This window comes from Pyrgilauda ruficollis, unplaced genomic scaffold (assembly GCF_017590135.1).
Source record: "Pyrgilauda ruficollis isolate IOZ18807 unplaced genomic scaffold, ASM1759013v1 scaffold9, whole genome shotgun sequence".
NCBI lineage: Eukaryota > Metazoa > Chordata > Aves > Passeriformes > Passeridae > Pyrgilauda > Pyrgilauda ruficollis.
Window position 1 is genome coordinate 3,408,295 of NW_024531043.1, and position 19,370 is coordinate 3,427,664.

Here is a 19,370-nt window from a genome sequence, read left to right on the forward strand (position 1 = left end):
GCCCTCCCCTCCCCGCGCGGCCCCGCCGCCGCTGCCGCCACCCCCGCGGGGTGCCGCGGCCCCCCGGCGCGGCCCCGCTCACGGCTCTCCCCTTCCTCCCGCAGCAAAATGTTCATCGGGGGACTGAGCTGGCAGACCACGCAAGGTGAGTGTCGCGGGGCCCCGCACCTGCCGCCGGGGCCGGGGGTGGCGGAGCTGGGGCTGAGCCTGGGGGGGGTGCGGCGAGGCCGGGACGGGACGGGACACCCACGGTGGGTGCTGTACTTGCAGAGGGCTTGCGGGAGTACTTCAGCCAGTTCGGCGAGGTGAAGGAGTGCCTGGTGATGCGGGACCCGCTGACAAAGAGATCCAGGTGAGAGGCCGGGCCCGCGCCTCCCTTCGCCCCCGCCGCGGCCCGACCGCCACTTTAACCAACTTTCTCTCTTCTCTCCTCATCCCCTCTTCTGCCCGGGCTGCGGGGCTCAGGGGCTTCGGGTTCGTCACGTTCATGGACCAGGCTGGCGTCGACAAGGTCCTGGCCCAATCCAGACACGAATTGGACTCCAAGACGGTGAGATGACTTCTCTCATCTCAGGGGTGCATTTACCGGCGGAACGGCTGTGCTCGGAGCAGCCGTCGATTGTAGTGTTTGATTTCCAGTTAGAGGTTGTAAACTATTGATTCCTGATACGGATCGATCGTTCCCTTCTCTGTCCCACTTGCCGGCGGGTAGCCTAGCTGCCGCCCAAGCACAGGGCTCACCGTGTGCCGATTCCTGGTGTGGGTCTGTGGATCCTGGTGATGGTTTTCTTCTCGCTTGTTGGTTGTAAGGCCCATCCGGGCAGTGACTGTAGCCCTCTCGAAGCTGGGACTCCTGGACACGTTTGGGATGAGGATTTGCCCCGGGAAATAAGACGTGGCTGCGTTCAGAGAGAGGGAAGCCGCCCTTTCATCCTGTGTCCTGCTGAGCACTGATCCCTCCTCAGGGGTGCTGTTCCCAGCGCCCAGGCCCTGCTTCCCTGGCCATGGTGGCCTGTGCATCCCCCATTCCCGGCAGAGAGCCCTCATTCTGTGCACCACAGAGACTCTCTTGTGGTTTCCCCACGTGAAGTTTTTGTAATGGTCATGGAGGTTCAGGACTTTATTGTCTCCAAGTGTGGCCAGTATCTGCCCATGTGGGCTACCACCAGCTTTTTGGAGTGGCTGCTGATCCAGCCCTCACTCTGCAAGTTTGGGTGATGAGGTTCCCTGGCTGGGCCAGCAGAAGGATTTGGTGGCTCACTGGACTAGTGGCGTAAGGTGGTGGGTCATGCCTTGTGAATCTGTGGTGCTCAGGAGAAGTGCAGACTGTTTTGAGGGGTGGGGGTGAGATGTCTGAGTGGGAGGTCCCTTCTTTTAGTTTCAGTGACTTGCCTTCCCCTGAATTCCTTTTCCTTATTACTGCCCTGGGGTGAAGGTGAGGGTAGAGAGGGGGGGAGTGGCGGGGGCTGCAAGGGGATGGCATGGTGACGGGGCATGTTCTGGCTCCAGGCAAGAGCTGCTGAAGAGTCCAACTGCAGAGTTTTATTTCTTGCAGTGCGTGGCCCAGGCGTCCTAGTCTTTATCTTGGCAGAAGGAGAGGGCGGGAGAGCGAGACCCTCTTTCTTAGGGTTTACGGCATGAGTTGCAGCAAGATTTATGTCTGTTCCTGTTTAACTGCCTGGATCGCTCCCTTTGATGTGCACAGGTCCTTCCTGCTCACGGGAGCTCCTGGCTAAACCCACCCCAGCCTTCCTGGCTGAGGCTGGGTCCCCAGGACTCCCGGCCCTCCTCCTTCCAGTAGTGATGTGAAGTGAATTTTGCTCTGAGGGGGGGTTTACAGTAATGTTTTTTGAGAAGGGCCCAGGGTTTTCTTTTTCTTTTTCTCTTCTTTTTTTTTTTTTTTTTTTTTTTTTTTTGGTCTTGGGAAAACAATGGTCTTTTTTTTTTTTTTTTTTTTTTTTTATTAGCCTGTGTAAACACAGTGTCTGATCAGCTAGTCCTGTCATGAGTCTGTGGGCTGGCATAGACCCCTCTTGAAAAGGCAAGTGATGGATGTTGGTTGTAGCACTAATCCTGGAAGTGTTTCAGAGCTGGGAGCGAGCTGAAATCCACGTTGTCCATTCTTCTCCCCAAGCCGCTGCTGCCGGCTGTGCGAAGGCGCTCTGCAGCCCACGGTGCAGCCCACGCGGCAGGGAGGGACGGTGGGCGCTGCAGGAGAACAGAAGGGCCTCGTGGCGCGCAGGGACCGGCCAGCCATTGAAATTCCCTGCTGCATCTGCTCCGCTCGCCCCACCGGCACGGCACAGAGAATGGGGACAGTTTCGCCGGGGCCTTCTTTGTTAGGAACTTTGGTCCTCTTCCCCCTTCATTCTTATTTTTTGTTTAGTGCAGTTTTCAGCTGGGTCAGATGTTTTGGGGTGTTTAGCCTCGTGAGAGGTTGATCTTATGGAATCACATGGAAGCTCCATATGCCTTTTCCCTGCTGAGGTGAAAGGCTTTGCTGTGAGTCATGGGTTAAATGACACAAACTGATCTAAATCTTAATTTAGAGTTTTATGAAACTTCGCAGGAAAAGGCCTGGTGTCCTGTAAGGACAGCCTTCTTGTGGGGCTTGGTGTCTCCTGGCAAACAGCATTTGATAGACAGTGTCTGCTCAACTTGTTGCTTCATTGTCTTCTGATTCTTCCTACCCTAATGAAGGCAGTTGTCCCAATTCTTCGGGGCAGCCTTGTTCTTTTCAGACTCCTCTTTGTTTGTTAGTTAGATTGCAGACTACAGGGTTATTTTTGAAAATGCTTGATATGAGAATTGGCTTTACAGTCTCAAGGTAAAAGATTTGCGTGACTTTGTAAAGCTGCAGCTGGCCGCTGCCTTGAGCTGCTTCTTTCTGCGCCCTGGGAAGAGCACTTGGCAGTGCTGGGTCATCCCGTCGTTTCTTTGTTACCGTTGTTGAGTTTTTGCTGGGTTTGAATTTTGTGGTGGAGGGAGTGATCTGCAGCTCCCCTGCAGTGCAGGGCAGAGGTAGTGACAGAGGTACAATGAAAGAACAAACCCGGACCTGACGTCTCACAGGTCCTTCCCAGCCTTCCCTGGCTTTGGGACACTGATACCATCTAGGCTAACGCAGCAGTTATGAGACCTGAGCTGTGAAATGGGGCTGTAGGTGGCCTGAAGAGCATTACTAAGGACCTGGCTGGCCTGTTGGTACACCTGCAACTTCAGTGGGATTCCTCATTACCAAAGTCTTGTGGGGTGAACTGGAAGCAGTTTGAGCTCAGGTGACTTCCATTCACTGCAGCCTGATCTGGGGTTTTGTTTTTTGGATACAATCTGAGCAGTTCTGAATGCTCTTAGCAGATTTCTATCTGGGTTTGTAAAAAGGATCCATTACGTCAGTGGGTGACACTGAAACACAACTCCTCCAGGGCTATTTGTTTTAACACCAGAAATGAGGGAATAAGGTACCGGTGCCTTTGCTTTAATTAGGAAAGTCTCCAGCAGCCAAGGAGCAGTCCAGTTTGAGTAACTTGAGTCCGGCACCGAACTCGCTCCCCTCTGCATGTTCCCAGGGCTGCGCCTGCAATCAGTCACCCCAGCCTCCCTCTACCTGCAACAATAGCTGGTTGTGCAGAAGAATTTGTGAAATGACTGCCTGCTCTCTCCAGCCAGGAGGACACGTTATCTCTGCCCAGTTGATCACACTCAGTGTAATGAGAAAATGAGGCTGAGCTTAGCATTGCTGAGTATGAAAGCATCTTATTGGCAGGAGCTGAATGACACTGGCTGAGAAGTAAAAGACAGTAGATTATTGTTTTTGCTTATTATCTGCCATCAACCTCCTGGTCTCCTGCCGTCCCCTGTCCTCAGAATTCGCTGTGGGTGTCTGCACTAGCCAGGAAGCAGTGGGGAGGGGGGGGTGTGCCTGGGGAGGGGAGGGCCTGGATGGTTCCGATGCCCCAGGGAGGCACTGGAGGGTATGCTAATCTCCTGGCGCATGGAGCTTGGGGAGCAAGGTTTATTTTTGAATTTATTTGTGCTCTTCAGTTTTGCCCGTGTTTACCTACGTGCTGAGTTTATTTATGTTGTAAGCTGTGAGTCAGGATGGAGGTGGGGAAGGCAGGGAGAGGAGCTGGTGGAAGGGCACAGGGGGGCCAAGCTCCAGGGCTGTGAGACAAGTAAAAGGATGCAGGATGGGAGGGCAGCCAGGCTGGAAAGCTGAACAAAGCAGTGAGAGGAGCTGGAGAAACACAGCTTCCTTTTGGGCTGTTGGAGCTGCTGGGCTGATGGGACAATGCTCCAGGCTGCCCTTCCAGCTGCAGCCTGTCCAAGTGTGGGGATGAGCCAAACCTGCCTTTACCACAGGTCTTTGTAAGCTGATTTGTAGGTCTGGATCTTCCCTGATGTGATGTAACTTTACAGGAGTTGCTGTAAAAATAGGCTATAAAGAAAGAAGTGGTGGCTGAGGAGGAGAGAAGGCTTTGTGGGCGTTTGGCTTGCAGCTGCATTAGTGTTGTCCCAGCTTTTGTGGTGGTGCTGGTGGTGGTGTGAGGCCAATGTAGGCACGCGCTCATCCGTGCTGAGCCCGGCAGAACACGCGGCACCTGGATGGCGGCGCGGGGCCCGGCTGCTCCGGCCAGCAGCAGGTTTATAGGGAAGCTAAACAGGCACAATGGAGGCTCAGCCCGCGGAGGGAGGGAGGGAGGGAGGGAGGCATCACGGCTTTGTGTGCAGCGCGGCCTGGGGAGAGGGGCAGCACGATCCCTGCGGCCGCAGCCTCTGCAGCCGGCTGGCCTGGGCTCCTCGGGTTAATTTGTGCCATCCTGTCTGCTCTTTTATTGCTTCTTTTTGTCTGCTCTTCAGTCTGTGTTTGAAGGGATGAAATGTTTGGGCGTTTGCGCGCTGCTTCTTTTCTGTCTTGTTACTACCCAGATGAACTCTGTACTTGTAGGAAGAGTGAAGGGTGAGAGCAAAAAAGGCAAAAGAAATCACTTTTAATATGAGGCTGGTGATGCAAGGCACCCAGGGGCTGGCCAAGCGGGAGGATGCAGCCCAGCCTGTTAATCCCAGCATGTGATGGGCTCTCCGTGCATCTGCCCAGCGCTCAGCTGGAGATGGACCACTGCATGCTGGGACTTGTAGTCTCCCTGGGTTACACCTTACTAAGAGGGAAAGATGTCTGCAGCCAGCTTCATTTTATGCACCTCAGGTGGATTCTTTGGGTTTTTAGCAAGGTGCCACATGGGCAGAGACAGCTGCACACATGGAGGAAACCCTGTGTCTATAAATAGGCAGGAAAAGTGTGTTCACCTGTTCTTCCCCACATCTCTTTCAGATTGACCCGAAGGTAGCGTTCCCTCGCCGAGCACAGCCCAAGGTAAGCACTGTGGGCAGCCCTTGTGTCACAAAGGGCAAAATTTGTGGTGGTGAACCTTGTCCTTCTGTGCAAGTTGGCAATGCATGCAACAGAGTTGCTCACTGGGGTTTGCTCAGGACTCACCTGGAGCACAGTGCTGGGAGTTTGCATGGCCCTGAAGGAATCAGGAGGCCCCTTGGTTGTACTTCTGAATGCACTAGATAGAGCTGGTGGATTAAATGTTGCCCAGGGTGACCTTAGTCCTTCCGAGGTTGCAGACAACGGTTGGAAGTTCCAGGCCTTTGGAGATAGATACGGAACAGCTCCATGCTGTGATGTGACACAGGTGGAAGAGTGTCGTGTGTGTGCACCTGTGTGTGATGAATAGGTGTATGGCAGGGAAGGGGAGAAGGATTTCACTTCGTGAAATGCCCTTGTGTGCTTCAGCACTGGAAAAGGCAAAAGGAGTTTGGTGTTGGATCTTACCTACAAGAGGCTCTGGCATTAAAATGCACAGTGGCAGGAACTTTTTCCAAGTGTGCAGCTAGAAACTTTTAGCTAAGGAGCCAGCAGCACACTGGAGACTGCCTTTAGACTTTGGGTCTTCCTTTTACTTGGCTCTTGGATGTGAGCTTTAGAGTTTAGAGTCTGTATTCCAAGTGCTGTTAGGGGTGAAAGAGCTGGGGAGAAGCTGTGTTGAGAAGCAGAGAGGAAAGAGGAGACTGGTGCTGGGAGGGAAGTAAGGGGTTCAGGCACTGAGAACAATTGGTGAGCAGGTATCCCAAGTAACTGGAGCCAGGAAGCACATGGTAGGAATTGGGTTAATTCCATTAAGCAGTTTGGTGACAGAAGGTGCTTTAGTGTTAGAACGGGCTGCTCTCCAAGCCAGGGAATTGCTGCGGATTAGCCCTATGCTCCTTGGGGTAATTAGGACCATGTGTTCCTCTGAGAGCAGGGGTGTAGCCAAGCAGCTAAGGGGAGGATGCAGCTGGAGAGCTGGTTCAAAGGATGTCGGTGTGCCTCAGCCTGGCAGCCATGGCCCCTCTCAGGGTAGTTAGTTTTCTTCCTTGTCCCAGCTGTATCAGTGACAAGTGGCAGAGGGATCTTGTCTTTACCTTCTTGCAAGAGGCAAAAGTGATTTAATTGGGTGTTGACGGGGCTCCATTTAGGTTACTGGAGAATGATAGTGAAATGAGGCTTATTCCATTTCAGAGTGGAAGGCTGTGCAATTTATGGGGTGGAAGAGCAAAGCCTGCCTGTCATGGCAGGCTTCCTGCCACCCTGGGAACAGAGCAGGTACCTCTGGGGTTGCCTGGAAGAGGCTGGCTGTGCAAAGTGGCAGTGGCAGGGCTGGGGAAGGGGCAGCTGTGCCCCACACATTGGGGGTGGTATCACAGTGCCAAGGGAGTGGTGGCAGGTTGGTGAGGGAAGAGGCTGGTCTGACGAGGAGGTGGTGGCTGGGTGCTGGCACGTGTGGTGGGCTCTGTGAAGACAAGAGCAGGAATCTGGTGTGGGACAGATCTACCAGCTGTGTTTGGCCAGGGGCTTCAAGAAGTTGGAAGCTCAGCTGCAGCAAAGGGAAAAGTGCTTCCTGGCAGCAGAGGGGAGTTAGCGGCCTTTTGAGTCTCGTTCTCTGCTCGCTCTGGGTTTATTTGGTGAATTCCTGTCCTTCCCTTTTCCAGATGGTGACCCGAACGAAGAAGATATTTGTGGGTGGTCTGTCTGTGAACACTACTGTGGAGGATGTGAAACAATATTTCGAGCAGTTCGGGAAGGTAAGTCTCTTGAGTGATGTTGGATCAAAGCTGTTGCTTCTGGGGCAAAAGGAGTTTTCTGAACTTTTGTGGGGGCGGGATTAGAAGCTTGAGTCTTTTGCAAGGGTTAAGTAGATTAAAGGTCAGTTACAGATGCTGGCTGGCTGTAATGTCCTTGTAGGGGCTACAGCCAGTGACTCCTGCCCTGTGGTGATTTGAAACAGAGTTTATCCTTGTTCCCAGAGTCGCTAGGACCTCGGCTATGGGAAATTTTTCCCTATCCAAAGCCTCTTGTGGCTCACAGATTTGCAGTTTGTTCAAATGCTGGAGGAAAGTTTGTAGACACTCCTAACAGAGTGGCTGCTTTATCAAACCTCTGATTTTGGCCTATTTCTAACTCAAAACCTTGTGATTTATTTTTCAATAATCCTTTATTAAAAATAAGGCTTTTGAACGGAAAACTTTTTCTGAGTCTTGGGCAAGTAGTGGTGTAAGTTTTGTATAGTTGAAGAAAGTTTGGCGCTAAGGCTGTCTCTTGTGTTGGTCTGGCTCTTCTGTGGCTGGTGGTGCTCAGGGAAGGGTGTGCTCCTGTGGCTGGAAGTCACTTGTGCCATGGTCCATGACAGCCAGGTGTGTGAATTGTGAGACTGGACTGAATCTGAGGATTGAAGGGAGCTCAGTTGTGACCTTTCAGCTGAGGAGGTTGTCAGCATCTCCAGGAGTGATATCAGTAGGATTAGACTGAAGGATCCCAAGATTTTTAATGGGATTAGGAACTGAAGGGGATCATCGTACCCAAGTGCCAAGTGTGGTCACCTCTGTGGGCAGGACATTGTGACTGTTTCACTGTCGTTCAATGGAGTTGTGCACAGGTTTGCTCTTTGGGGCAGGAAGTGTTGGATTCTGCAGCTCTTGGAACCTTCCTGCCCAGTTAGGAGGGAAGAGCATGGTTTGGTCCCTGGTTACCCAGCTAGAATGTTGCTGATAGAAAGATGGTCATGGAGGGAAGTACCATGGAAGCTGCAGTGTGGCATGAAGTCTTGGTATTAATTTTCTTTTGAAATTTCCTGCAAAAGGGTGATGTCATGTTAAGGCACACTAATTAATGAAAGGAAAAGGAGTTTTGTAACCAGATTTGCCATATTGCTGAGACTTTTGGGCAGAAAGTTTGGGACAAGTATCTGCTCAGAACCTTCATTTAGCTTCTGAAGCCAAAGCATGTCCTAGTATGCAAAGTGGGACTGTGTTCACTTCTAAGAGAAAGTGGTTGGATATCCTCATGCTTGCCAGATGGTAGCTTTCTGTGGTTTCATTTTCTAGAAGAAATAGGCAAACTCTGTTGTGTCCCCAAGAGCTTTTACATGGTATCCTCAAGGGTGCCACCACTAAAAGTGGTGGTGTTCATGTGTCCGTGCAGTCTGAAGGCTGTTTGACTTGCAAGTTCTCCTGTGCTGCTGATGGATGTGTTTGATAGGAAAACAAATTGTCTTTGGCATAATCCCCTTTTAACCTTGACTGTATCCCTGCTAATTCAAAGAAGCATGTCACAGGGCACTCAGTTTATAGGCAGTTACAGTTGCTCTAGTCTGAGCGGTCCTTTCTAGCTCTTTTGGGGTGCTGTTATGTTTCTCTTGTTTAATGGTTGTGTGCTGAGAGGTGTTCTGATGTCAGGTGACTGGCAAGGACTGGTTGTGTGAGACTTTTTTCTGGAGTGGGCAGGAGGGAGAGTTCTGCACAGTGATTCATTTCTGAAGAACCAGTGTCCTGGACAACATGCAGAGCTTCAAGTCTGTGTGAGGCTGAAACAGTTGTCCCCTTGGCTCTGGGGAGTTTCCATGGGGCTGGTCAGGTTGACTTGCTGTTTTCGGGGCAATTTTCTGACTCATCTGTTCACTTCAGATGAGAGACTCTTCAGAGCTCTTGTGTAAAGCATCATTCCTGACCTGTAACCATCTTCCAGACTAAGCCTCAAATAATTCGCCCATGGCCAGGAGAATTGTTTCCTGAGAGATTCTCTACAGTAGATAGCTTGGTATGGCTGATGGGTGGGATCAGTGGGAAAGTGCATTTCAGAGGAAAGCCTTGTGGCCTTCACCTCTGGAGTTCTGGGCTCTGAATGTGCCAATGTATGATTTGTAGGGCTAAGCCTGTTGCCTTCAGTTTCAGCTGTGACTCGTGGAAAACATGATTTTGATGCACAGTCTCTTTTGGTGGCTCTTTATGATGTGCTGGGGCCTCCCAGCTTTCAGAAGTCTCCTAGAACTCTGTCTTTATGGGTGTTCTAGACACCACGAGTGGTCTTCATCTCTTGGATTTATGGCATCTTGAAGTGAGAGGTGCTGAAGCTTCAGTCATGGTGTCCTCATCCCAGAAAATGTTTTTTTTCATTAAGTTTTTCCAAGTCAATTGGGTCCAGCACTGCTTCTGGAATTGTATCAGGACTGTCTAAAAAGGAACTGATAAGGATGCTCTTATAAAGCATTTCTTTAGGGGACTTACACTATTAGGAAAGAACTTTGTAACTATTCCCTTCTCTTTGAAGTGGCCCCACAGTTGCCTAGGACATGGCAGGACAAACATTGCTCCTCTTTCCTCCTGCCTGTCCAGGGAAGGCACAGGAACACTTAGGATCTAGAGAGGAGAGAGCCAGAGCACCAAGTCATCCTGTTGATTCCTCAAGCTCAAGGTGCCAGGGTTCCAGGGGTGATTTTTAGTCAATTGTTGAGAATGCAGTGGCAAGCTCAGTTTGGATGTTGGCTTCAGAGGGAGATCATGCTTTGCTTCTGAGGACAGGGGAGTCCAGGCTGCTGGATGGCTTTTGCATGAAGGTTTGTATGTCACCCTCAGGCCACAAGCCTGAGTGTGTCTCAGATTTGCCACCACTTAAGGTCTTTAAATTAGGATAGATGCTTTTGAAAAATACATTTTAGCCCAGACAGAAAGCATGTACATGCTGAAGGAATTACAAGAGGAAGTGCTATGGCCTGCAGAACAGATGAGGTCAAATTAGATTATCATAATGTTCTCTCCCGTTCAAATCCGTGAACTGCAGCTCACAAGTCTGCCAAGGTGGTTGGTGTCGGTGCATCTCAGGTCAGATGCAGCACACCTCCTACGTCCATTAGCAGGAAAAAAATGGAAGTGCAGTTGGGCTGCAAAGGAAATGGTTTTCTATTTCATTAGACAAAAGTCCCAAATGTGATTTTTCCATTTTGGCATTTCTGCTTATTCTCTTATTTTTGATTTGTTTTGTTTTCTTTGCTTGCTGTGTCCAAAACCTTCTCCCACCTTTGTAAAATGGAAGTGGCAAAAAAAAGGTGAAAATGTGTGAAAAGGAAATCCATGACTATTACTTAGTGATAAAGCAAGAGAGGGAGAGACTGGCACCCCAGTTCTTCATATCAAAATACTTGGTTTTAACAGGCACAAAAGGTGAAGCTTCAAAGAGGATCCCAAATACAGTGTGTCTCTGTTTGAAAGAGGAATCACTTTTGGGTTTTTTCCTTTCCAAAACTCTGACTAAAATATATGGGCCTCTGTTTTCCTGAGAAAGAAAATACAAAGGTGTTGGTTTTTTTTTTAGTACAGAGAGAGAGACTGACAAGTGATCTCAAGCTGGCTGTGGTTTGTCAGGTGCAGCTGCAAGGGCTTTGAGCATAGCGGGATCTCTAGAAACACCTCTCTGGTTCCAAAACTTGAATCTCTCTGAGATCCAAGCTCAGGCCACGCACATGCTTTCTAAAGGAGATTATTTTTTTCAACTGTAGAACAGAAGTCCTGGAAAGACTTTCATTCACAGTATGTGTAGCCAAGTAGTTTGGCTTAAGTTGGATAGTGTTGAAGATGTTTAGACAGCAAAAGGAATTATTTCAACAGCTTCTCTAGATTCAGGCTACCATCCTCACTGAAACGTGCAACAGAAAGAGAGGAGGAAGGTGTCTTGCATCTACCACCTCAGGCACAGCTAGTCTTCTGTCTAGTTCAACATGTATGAGAATGCCAGAGGAGCTCAAGTTGCAGCTTCCTCCTTTGCTACTTGGACCTGTGGGAACATGTTGTTCTCTATTATTTTTGGGGAGGAAAAGGAGTTGTCCATCAGAGTAATTTCTTTGGACTGTTGGGTCTCTGATCTTGTAAGCAAGGTTATTTGTTTCAAATCAAAACTGAAAAAACTCAGATCATCTTTCTAATGCAAGAGTTAGTCTGATGAAGTTTTGTGGTAGAGAAAGTCATATAAATTGCAAGATAGGAGGAAGCTTAGAACAAATAAAGTAATTTTATCATGGAGCATATCTAAACTGTGAAATCTTTGCCGCAGGATGTTGTTGCTAAAATTTACATAGGCTCCAAAATGATTGAGTAAATTAATGGAAGGTCTTTTAACATACACAGACACTCCTTTGAATTCAGAAAATCTCCAAATCACAAATAGCTTGGATGGGCATGTAGTGTTCTGGGCTCTATGGTAATATCCTTACCTTATCTTTATGTTCTTCCAAAATTGTCTGTTGGTTGGTATCTTGGGAGATTTTGGGCAAGGCAGAGCTATGCTGTAACTTGATGCAGCTGGTGTTTTGTTTGTCATCAGGAGAGAAGCTGATCTTGACAGAAACTAGAAGTGCAGAGATCCTGGAAGAAATGGGGGCCTGCACCCAAATCAGGTTTTTGAACTCATGGTTTTGTTGTGTGCTTTTATATTTGGTGAAGCAGCAGTGCAGGAAATACATTCACAGTGACGTCTTTGCATGACTCACTAATCAGTTGCAGCACCAAGGGTGCTTGGAAAGTGCTTAAAACCAGTCTGCATCTCTCACTGGGCCTGAGGTAATTGTGTGTGGATGAGTCGGTCATGAAAGCTTGGCCTCTCTTGTGAGGCAGCTCTTGCCCAGAAAGAGAGAGATCTCCTCTCTAAAAATACCCTGGAAGCAAACAAGAAAAAAGATCTGGGGTCTGAGAGGGTTCTGACCTTTAGGCTGCCATCTAATACTCCATCCAAATTCTGGACCTGAGAGGTCCTGAGATCTCACTGGGGTGATGGCTATTACTGTTGTGATGAGGGAAAATCACAGTATCTGAGGTGCTGGATCAGATGAGGGTCTGTAGGTCTGTCATAAATGCATACTCATGTACTCCTGCCAGAAGAATGGGGTGGTTGACTTAGGTGTATGAAATGAGTTTTCCCTGCTGACTAATGGGAAAACCTTCAGATACTGATGGCATATGTCTTTAAGGAAGACTTGTTTCTGTGCTTACAGTGGCCATGATTTTCCTCACTTTGGATTGGGAGAATGTTAATTAATTAATCCTTAATCTGCCGCTCTCTGGAAATTTCAGGGATCAAAGCTACTTGTCAACCTGCTGTGGATTTCCAAACTGGATTTTGGATTTTCTTCCACAGATCAGAGGGCAATTTATGTAAATTCTCACACATAACATGGTTGCCACGAACAGATGGGGAGGGGAGGAGAAGAGGAATCTGATCACCTCTCTTGTGGCAGTAGGCAGTTTGGCCTGTGGTAACAATGCCTCTGGAACAAAGGGTTCTCTGTGCTCCGCATCTGGTAGGCACATAGCCAAAAACACTCTAGCAGTAATGGTCATTCAGGTCTTCTGGGGTTCATCTGGTATTTGCCAGGTGCCCGTGTGAGAGCGGGCAAGGACACCTGGACAGGCTGTTCTGCTCTCCTGTGGCATGGAGCAGGCTCTGTCCCCTTGGCCAAGTCTCATTCCCAGAGTTCTGTGAGTGGGTCTGCAGAGTGGGATAAGAAGGGTCTTAATGGCACAGCACACCTGCTCCCTGGAGCCAGGCTCTCTGTCCATGCATCCTCCTCCCTGGAATTGGCCTGTCCTGTTTGTGCAGCTGGGAGAACCTCACAGGGTTGTTAATGCTGCCTGTCTCTTGACAGGATGGCTGAGTGGTTTCTAGATAGTTTGGTTTCTATTTTCCACTTGGAAGCTGTCTCAGCAGTTAGTATTTTTCTGTCTAACTTTAACTATAAATATGTTGCTGTGATTCCTTCTAGGACCAGCCCAGATATTTTTACTTGCAGTTCAGGTGGAAGATGTCCATCTCCACAAACCCTGTGCTTGAATATTTAAAACTTTCAAAATCTACCTTTGTGAAAGTGCATCCAACATTTCCTATCAAACTGGTATTGAAAATTATTATTTTATTAAATCTGCATGAGGATGTAATTGGCTTCCCCATAGCAGATAACTAAGAAGGAAACAGGAAAATTGAAAGATATTAGAGTGGAATTGAACCTCTGAAAACGCCCAGGTATTTTGGCCATGGCTGGATGGATCATTTGTGATTATGGCACCTTTAAGTGAAAGGTGCTGAAGCTTCAGTCATGGTATCCTCATCTCAGAAAATGTTTTTTTCAGACACTTTTTCCTAGTAATTTGTGTCTAGTACTACTTCTAGAATTGCATTGGGACTGTGTGAAAAGGAACTCCTTTTAAAGCATTTTTTTAGGGGACTTATCCTCTGAGGAAAGGGCTTTCTCTGAATGAACTCTGTTCACTCTTCTTCCAAGTGGCCTCACAGTTTATTAGCACCTGGCAGGACAAAAGATTGCTCCTCTTTCCTCCTGCCTGTCCAGGGAAGGCACAGGAACACTTAGGATCTGGAGAGGAAAGAGCCAGAGCACCAAGTCATCCTGTCTTGATTCCTCAAGCTCAAGGTGCCAGGGTTCCCGGGGTGATTTTTAGTCAATTGTTGAGAATGCAGTGGCAAGCTCAGTTTGGATGTTGGCTTCAGGGGGAGATCATGCTTTGCTTCTGAGGACAGGGGAGTCCAGGCTGCTGGATGGCTTTTGCATGAAGGTTTGTATGTCACCCTCAGGCCACAAGCCTGAGTGTGTCTCAGATTTGCCACCACTTAAGGTCTTTAAATTAGGATAGATGCTTTTGAAAAATACATTTTAGCCCAGACAGAAAGCATGCAAAAATATCACTCCTCTTTTTTTTTTTTTTTCCTTCTTATTTAGGGAAGGCATAGGAACACTTAGGATCTAGAAAGCAGGGAGTACCAAGTCATCCTGTCTTGATTCCTCTATCTCAAGGCACCAGGTTCCTGCGGGTGATCATTTACAAGAGCATGTGGTGACAGGACAAGGGGGAATGGCTTCAAACTGAAAGAGAGAGAATAGGTTTAGATTGGATTTAGGATAAAGTTCTTCCCTGTGAGGCCGTGGCACAGGTTGCCCAGAGAACCTGTGGCTGCCCCATCTAGGGGCAGTTCAAGGCCAGGTTGGACGGGGCTTGCAGCGACCTGGAAGGTGTCCCTGCACAGAGCCGCGGGGTTGGAACGAGGTGATGAATCCCTCGGGAATGCCGATCCGCCTGTGCTGGGGTGCCGGAGGCCCCCGTTGGGTGTCCTCCCGAAGCCCATCACAGGCCGCGGGCACCGAGCGCTGCGGGGCGGCTTTGTGAGCCGCTAATCCGGGCCCCAGCTGCCATGGCGGCCGCGTTGCCATCGCGACGGCCCCGCCGGCGGCCGCCTTTGTTGGGGCCCGGCGCGGCCCAGCCGGGAAAGGCCCAACGCGGTGGCGGGCGGGGAGGGAAGAGCGGGGGTGGGGGGATTGTGGTGGTTCACCACCACAATAGCTGCCCACTTACCGGGTGGTGGCTCTAGAGTCGGTGCAGGCAGAGCTTGGGTGGGTGCTGGATGTGGTGCCTCAGAGTGAGGGTCTGCCCAGGTTATCCATGGTATGTGTCCCCTGTTGCAAGGGCACGGGGGGATCTGGGCCCTGCTTTACCTCACAGGTGTGTGATGAGACCACCCAACTCAGCCCACAGGCTGCCTTGAAAGGAGACATAAAGATGGTCATGTGTAGGTTTAATGGCAATAAAATATATCAGTTACAGCCATACACAGAGTTGAAGCCCTGGAGTTGTGTGCATATACACCTATATATATATATACACACACGCATACTTACGTACTGTATAAGATTTAGTTTTTAGCAGGAAACAGCTTTCAAATAGAGTACATGTGTTACAATAAATATGTCTTTGCAAGGCAAGTACAGTTTGGAGTTCTGGGTAGACATCTCAAAGCGGAGCCATCGGAAAAAGCACAGAAGGAGGAAGGCTGCAGCTCTCCTCAGCATGGTTTGGGATGAAGTGGTTGCACATCTTCTTTCTCTGAGTGCTTGAGTGCTGTGGCAGTGCCCAGCCATTACCTGGAATATTGCTGTGCCAGGAGTTTGTGTGGAAGTGCAGCGGGCTCTGCCACTTGCAGTTGCTCCTGCTTCCCAGGCTCTGCAGAGAGAAGGGCTGGTCAGGCAGAGTAAGTCAGCAGAGGGCCTGTGCTCATTGACACTGGTTTGTTTTTTTTCCTCACGCCCATCTCTCATTGTGATGAGTTTGTGGTCTCCAGCTACCTGAGTTAGGAGTGGCACTGCCTCAGAGTGCCTTTGACACAGCTTTCTCCCAGTGTTTACTGGGGAGGAGAACACCTATTTCTCCAGCCTTTTTGTGAACTGGATGGGGGAATGGATCTAGATTTTAAAATGAGGAAAACCAGTCAATAAAACCTGTTGAACTTTTCTTAAGCCACGTCAGGTTTCCCTCCAGCACATCACAGTTGTGCTGTACCATGAGGAGAAATGGTGCAGATGTGGGAGCAAGTGGTGATGGGGAATGACAGGGTGAGGAGCTACCCTCACCCCCCATCTCCTTAACTGTGTGTACTGGGAAGCTGCTGAGGAGTTGCTTCGGGTCTGTGTCAAGGCTTATGTCCCCTGTGGCTCCAGGCTGGATGCTTGGCATGTTTCTCAGGTGTTTGTTTACTTGGCTGAGGGAGGCTGAGCCAGGATGGTAAGTGTGTGAGATGAGCAGGAGCCAGGTTGTCTGTTGTCACCTGGAGTGGATGTGTTAGACAATGCCAAGGGCATCAAATATGATCTGTCTGCTTATGATGATACTGGAATTGTAAGGGCTCCTTCCATCCACCTGGGCCTGAGGTGGAGCTGGGTGTCCTGGGGGCCTGAGAGTAGGAGCCTCTCCCCTTCCTGACTGGGGCTGTGGGGTCTCCATGGGCAAAGCCTGTGGCTGCCTGTGCCAGGGCATGGGCAGTGCTCTGCCCTCTCCAGTGACTGTTCAGGAGGAGGCAGCAATGCAGATTCTTCCCAGGGCGAGGTAAGGGAGTAATCCTGTAGAGCTGGGGGTGTGCAGGGCTTGCTGCTCAGGGAGCGGCTGTCTCACATGGAGAAGGAGGAGGGCCAGGGCAGCTGCTGGCCGGAGACTGCTGCCACCTCCCCTGAGCACTTGCACGTCCAGTTTCATAATCGGATTAAGGCAGTGGTATTAGAGGAGGGATGGGTCAGTGGGACAGGTTTACACTGGGGCTTACACGGAGGGGATTGAAGTGTATTTTTTAACCCTGCTCGGGCTGACCTGCGGAGTGGTTGTGGCTCTGCAAGGCAACACCCGCGGGAAGATGGGGGGAAAAGTGGCACCAGGCGGTGATGTGCTGGGGAGGAGAGCAGCCCCAGGCCGGCTGGGGGATGGGATCCGGCCGCCCCTCCCCCCGGGAAGGCAGCCCTGCTCAGGCCTTGCAGTAAATTTGCTCTAATTACAGCCTCCAGCAGTGGGAAACCTCACTTAGAGGAAAGGCTCCTCATGGGGTGGGGGTGGGGGCGCTTCCCAGCTTTCCCAGGCAGGCTCTGTTGTCTGAGGCCTCCGCTTCCCCCACCGCTGGGAGGCCCCTTATTCCTCTCCCCTCTCCAGCTTTGCTTCTCTGCCCCCCTTTGATTCTCCTCTCCTTTGAGGCCGGGATTTGGGAACAATGCCCTCCCTGCTCCTTGGCCCCCGGCTGGAGCTGCAGGCAAACAATCGGGGTTGCTTGCTGCCAGGGGCTGGGCCGAGGGGGCTCAGCACAGCAGCACCTGCCCCGGGCTGGTGGGGGGACCAGGACCATGCTGGTTATGGCTTGAGGAAGTGCCTGGTGTGATAGCTTATGTGTACTGCATATGTGTGCACACCCTGTTTCCTTCTTGGGGACAGGATGTCTCATCTTGATCCCCTCAGGTTTGGGAAAGCCAGGGAAGCTCTGAACAATTGTGTTGGAGGATGCTTGTTGCAGCAATAATAATCTGAGTGCAGCCATTCTCTTCGCAGGTGGATGATGCGATGCTGATGTTTGACAAGACAACCAACCGACACCGAGGTGAGAGCTTGTCTTCTGGCCCTAGGAGAGGTTACTGCAGAGGATTTGCGTCCTGCCTTGCCTAGGGAGGGGTCGGTATCCCAGCAGCAGGGGATGCGGGTCGCAGCTGCTCTCTATCTTGCCTCCAGTTGCCCCGTTCTTTTGCATCTGCATCTTTTACCAGTGGCCCTCGCAGCACAGAGAGCTTTTGTCCAGTGCGTTTCCTGTGCTGTAAACTCGTTGAGTTGCAGATATGTGAGAGGAGACGGCCCCCTCCTCTGCATGCTCACCTCCGTGGCTCCAGCCTGCAGTGTGTGTCTTACCTTGTCCCGAGTAATCTGAGCTCTGGGAAAGCTGACACGAGAGCCTGAAGAGTGCCTGCTTCTCGCCCCTTCCTCGGCCTGGAGCCCACTTGTGCTCCCAGGTCACCTTTTCTTACCCAAGTCCTGCTGGTGGAGTCTGGTTACAGGATGGGAGCAAGGCTGTACTATTTGTTCTATATCGACCCAGCCCATCCATGGGTGTCCCTGCCTTCCTGGTCAGTCCTCAGACCGACTACCTGGTGGTGTGGCAGGGCTTGACACTTGCATCCATCTCGGAGATTTAATGGCAACAACTTGACCTGCAAACTTAGCTTCAGCTTCTTCCCAGTCAGGGTCAGTAACAGCCCTATGCTGGCTGCTTTCCTGTGTGTTGTTTGAAGCACTTCCAAGCACTCCTGCCCCCAGAGCAGCGAGGGAACTCTCCCTTCTGCTCTTGCTGCACTCTGTGCCCTTCAGATTTTTACTTTTTTCTAAAGCCATTAAATCTGCTCTGACTGCCAGACCTCGGCAGTCCTAGGATGTTGTTCCAGCTTCATTTTAAAAGGGGAAGAAGCGTTAACCCCTGTTCCTCCATGGGTGCCTGCCAGTCACTAGTCCAATTAGAGCTGTTGGGCATTTTGGGAGGCAGCAGGGAGAGCTGCCAGCCACTGTGTCAACAGTCAGGGGCTCAACCCAGGGCACACCAGACCTGGTGGGGGTCTGATGGGGCTCAGGACTGCTTTTGACATTTTTCTGCTGAATTCCTGAGCTCCTCTGCTTATGGGTGTTGAGGTGAGTGGTGTGAATCTACCTGGTCACAGACAGATGGAGGAGTTTATAGCGAGATGTTTCTGGTAGTGTGGAGAAAAGGTGGGGTGCTGGGCAGTGGATTCCCGTCTGCTTTTGAATGTTATTTTACAGCGCCATGGAATTGGCCAGCTCTGGAAAGCGGAAAGTTCTGCTTAATCCCAGCTTGCTTGCACAGCAAGCTTTAAGACATCCTCCCACCTGCCGCAGTTCTCCGGAAACGGTTGCAGTCAGCTTAGAGGAGTTCAGTCTGCCCACCCGAGCTGGGCTTTGCCAAAACTGTCAGCAAAGGGGTTGGTGAGAGAAAGGAGGTGCGAGCGTGGGCCAGGGGCCAGGAACACGCTGTCCTGTCTTACCCCAGATACAAACCTTACTTTGGTGAAACTCTGCAAATCACTGTGCCTGTATCTGCCTCGCTGTGTGCAGCTGCACTGCTGATCTGTGCCTGCTCACACGAGGCTTTATGGCCAGTGCCTGCGAGGGAGCTGCAGGGTGTTCCTGCTGGTGGGGTGCGTCTAGTGAGGGTGGTGATGTCCTGGCAAGCAGCTGTTGGTTTCCCCACCAATTCTTTGTGTGAGCATCTGCCCAGATCCTCCTCAGTGTTACCAGTCATGTGGTTTGCCTTGCAAATAGCAAAGTTTAAAAAAAACCCAAAAAAACAACAAACCTGGGTTTGAGACCAGTTGGGTTCAGAGTGGGTGGGAAGTACGGGATGAGTAGGAGAGGAGAATCTGTAAGAGGACAGTCCTGTTCTTGTGCATAAAAGTAGAATTTGCTGGAGAGAAGATGAGTGACAACTGTTTTTGAAAGGGCTGATTGTACTCTCCTTTTCTCCTGCCAATAAAGGGCTGCGAGTAGAGGGTTCAAACTGTGAGAGGTCTGACCTGATCAGGGAGTTTTGCTTTTTCTTCAGGGTTTGGGTTTGTCACATTTGAAAGTGAAGACATTGTGGAAAAAGTATGTGAAATCCACTTCCATGAGATCAACAACAAAATGGT

General features: G+C 50.4%; 1 protein-coding gene across 2 annotated transcripts in view; it reads left to right on the plus strand.

Annotated features, from left to right (window-relative positions):
- The window catches only part of MSI1 (musashi RNA binding protein 1), a 31,846-nt gene that overhangs the window by 255 nt on the left and 12,221 nt on the right, over positions 1-19,370 (plus strand). For both annotated transcript variants that reach the window (XM_041488795.1, XM_041488796.1), the window contains exons 2-8: positions 105-145; positions 271-352; positions 466-550; positions 5,333-5,374; positions 7,036-7,128; positions 17,236-17,284; positions 19,286-19,368. In XM_041488795.1, coding sequence (XP_041344729.1) covers positions 105-145; positions 271-352; positions 466-550; positions 5,333-5,374; positions 7,036-7,128; positions 17,236-17,284; positions 19,286-19,368 — 475 coding nt within the window. The remainder of the gene's footprint in view (positions 1-104; positions 146-270; positions 353-465; positions 551-5,332; positions 5,375-7,035; positions 7,129-17,235; positions 17,285-19,285; positions 19,369-19,370) is intronic.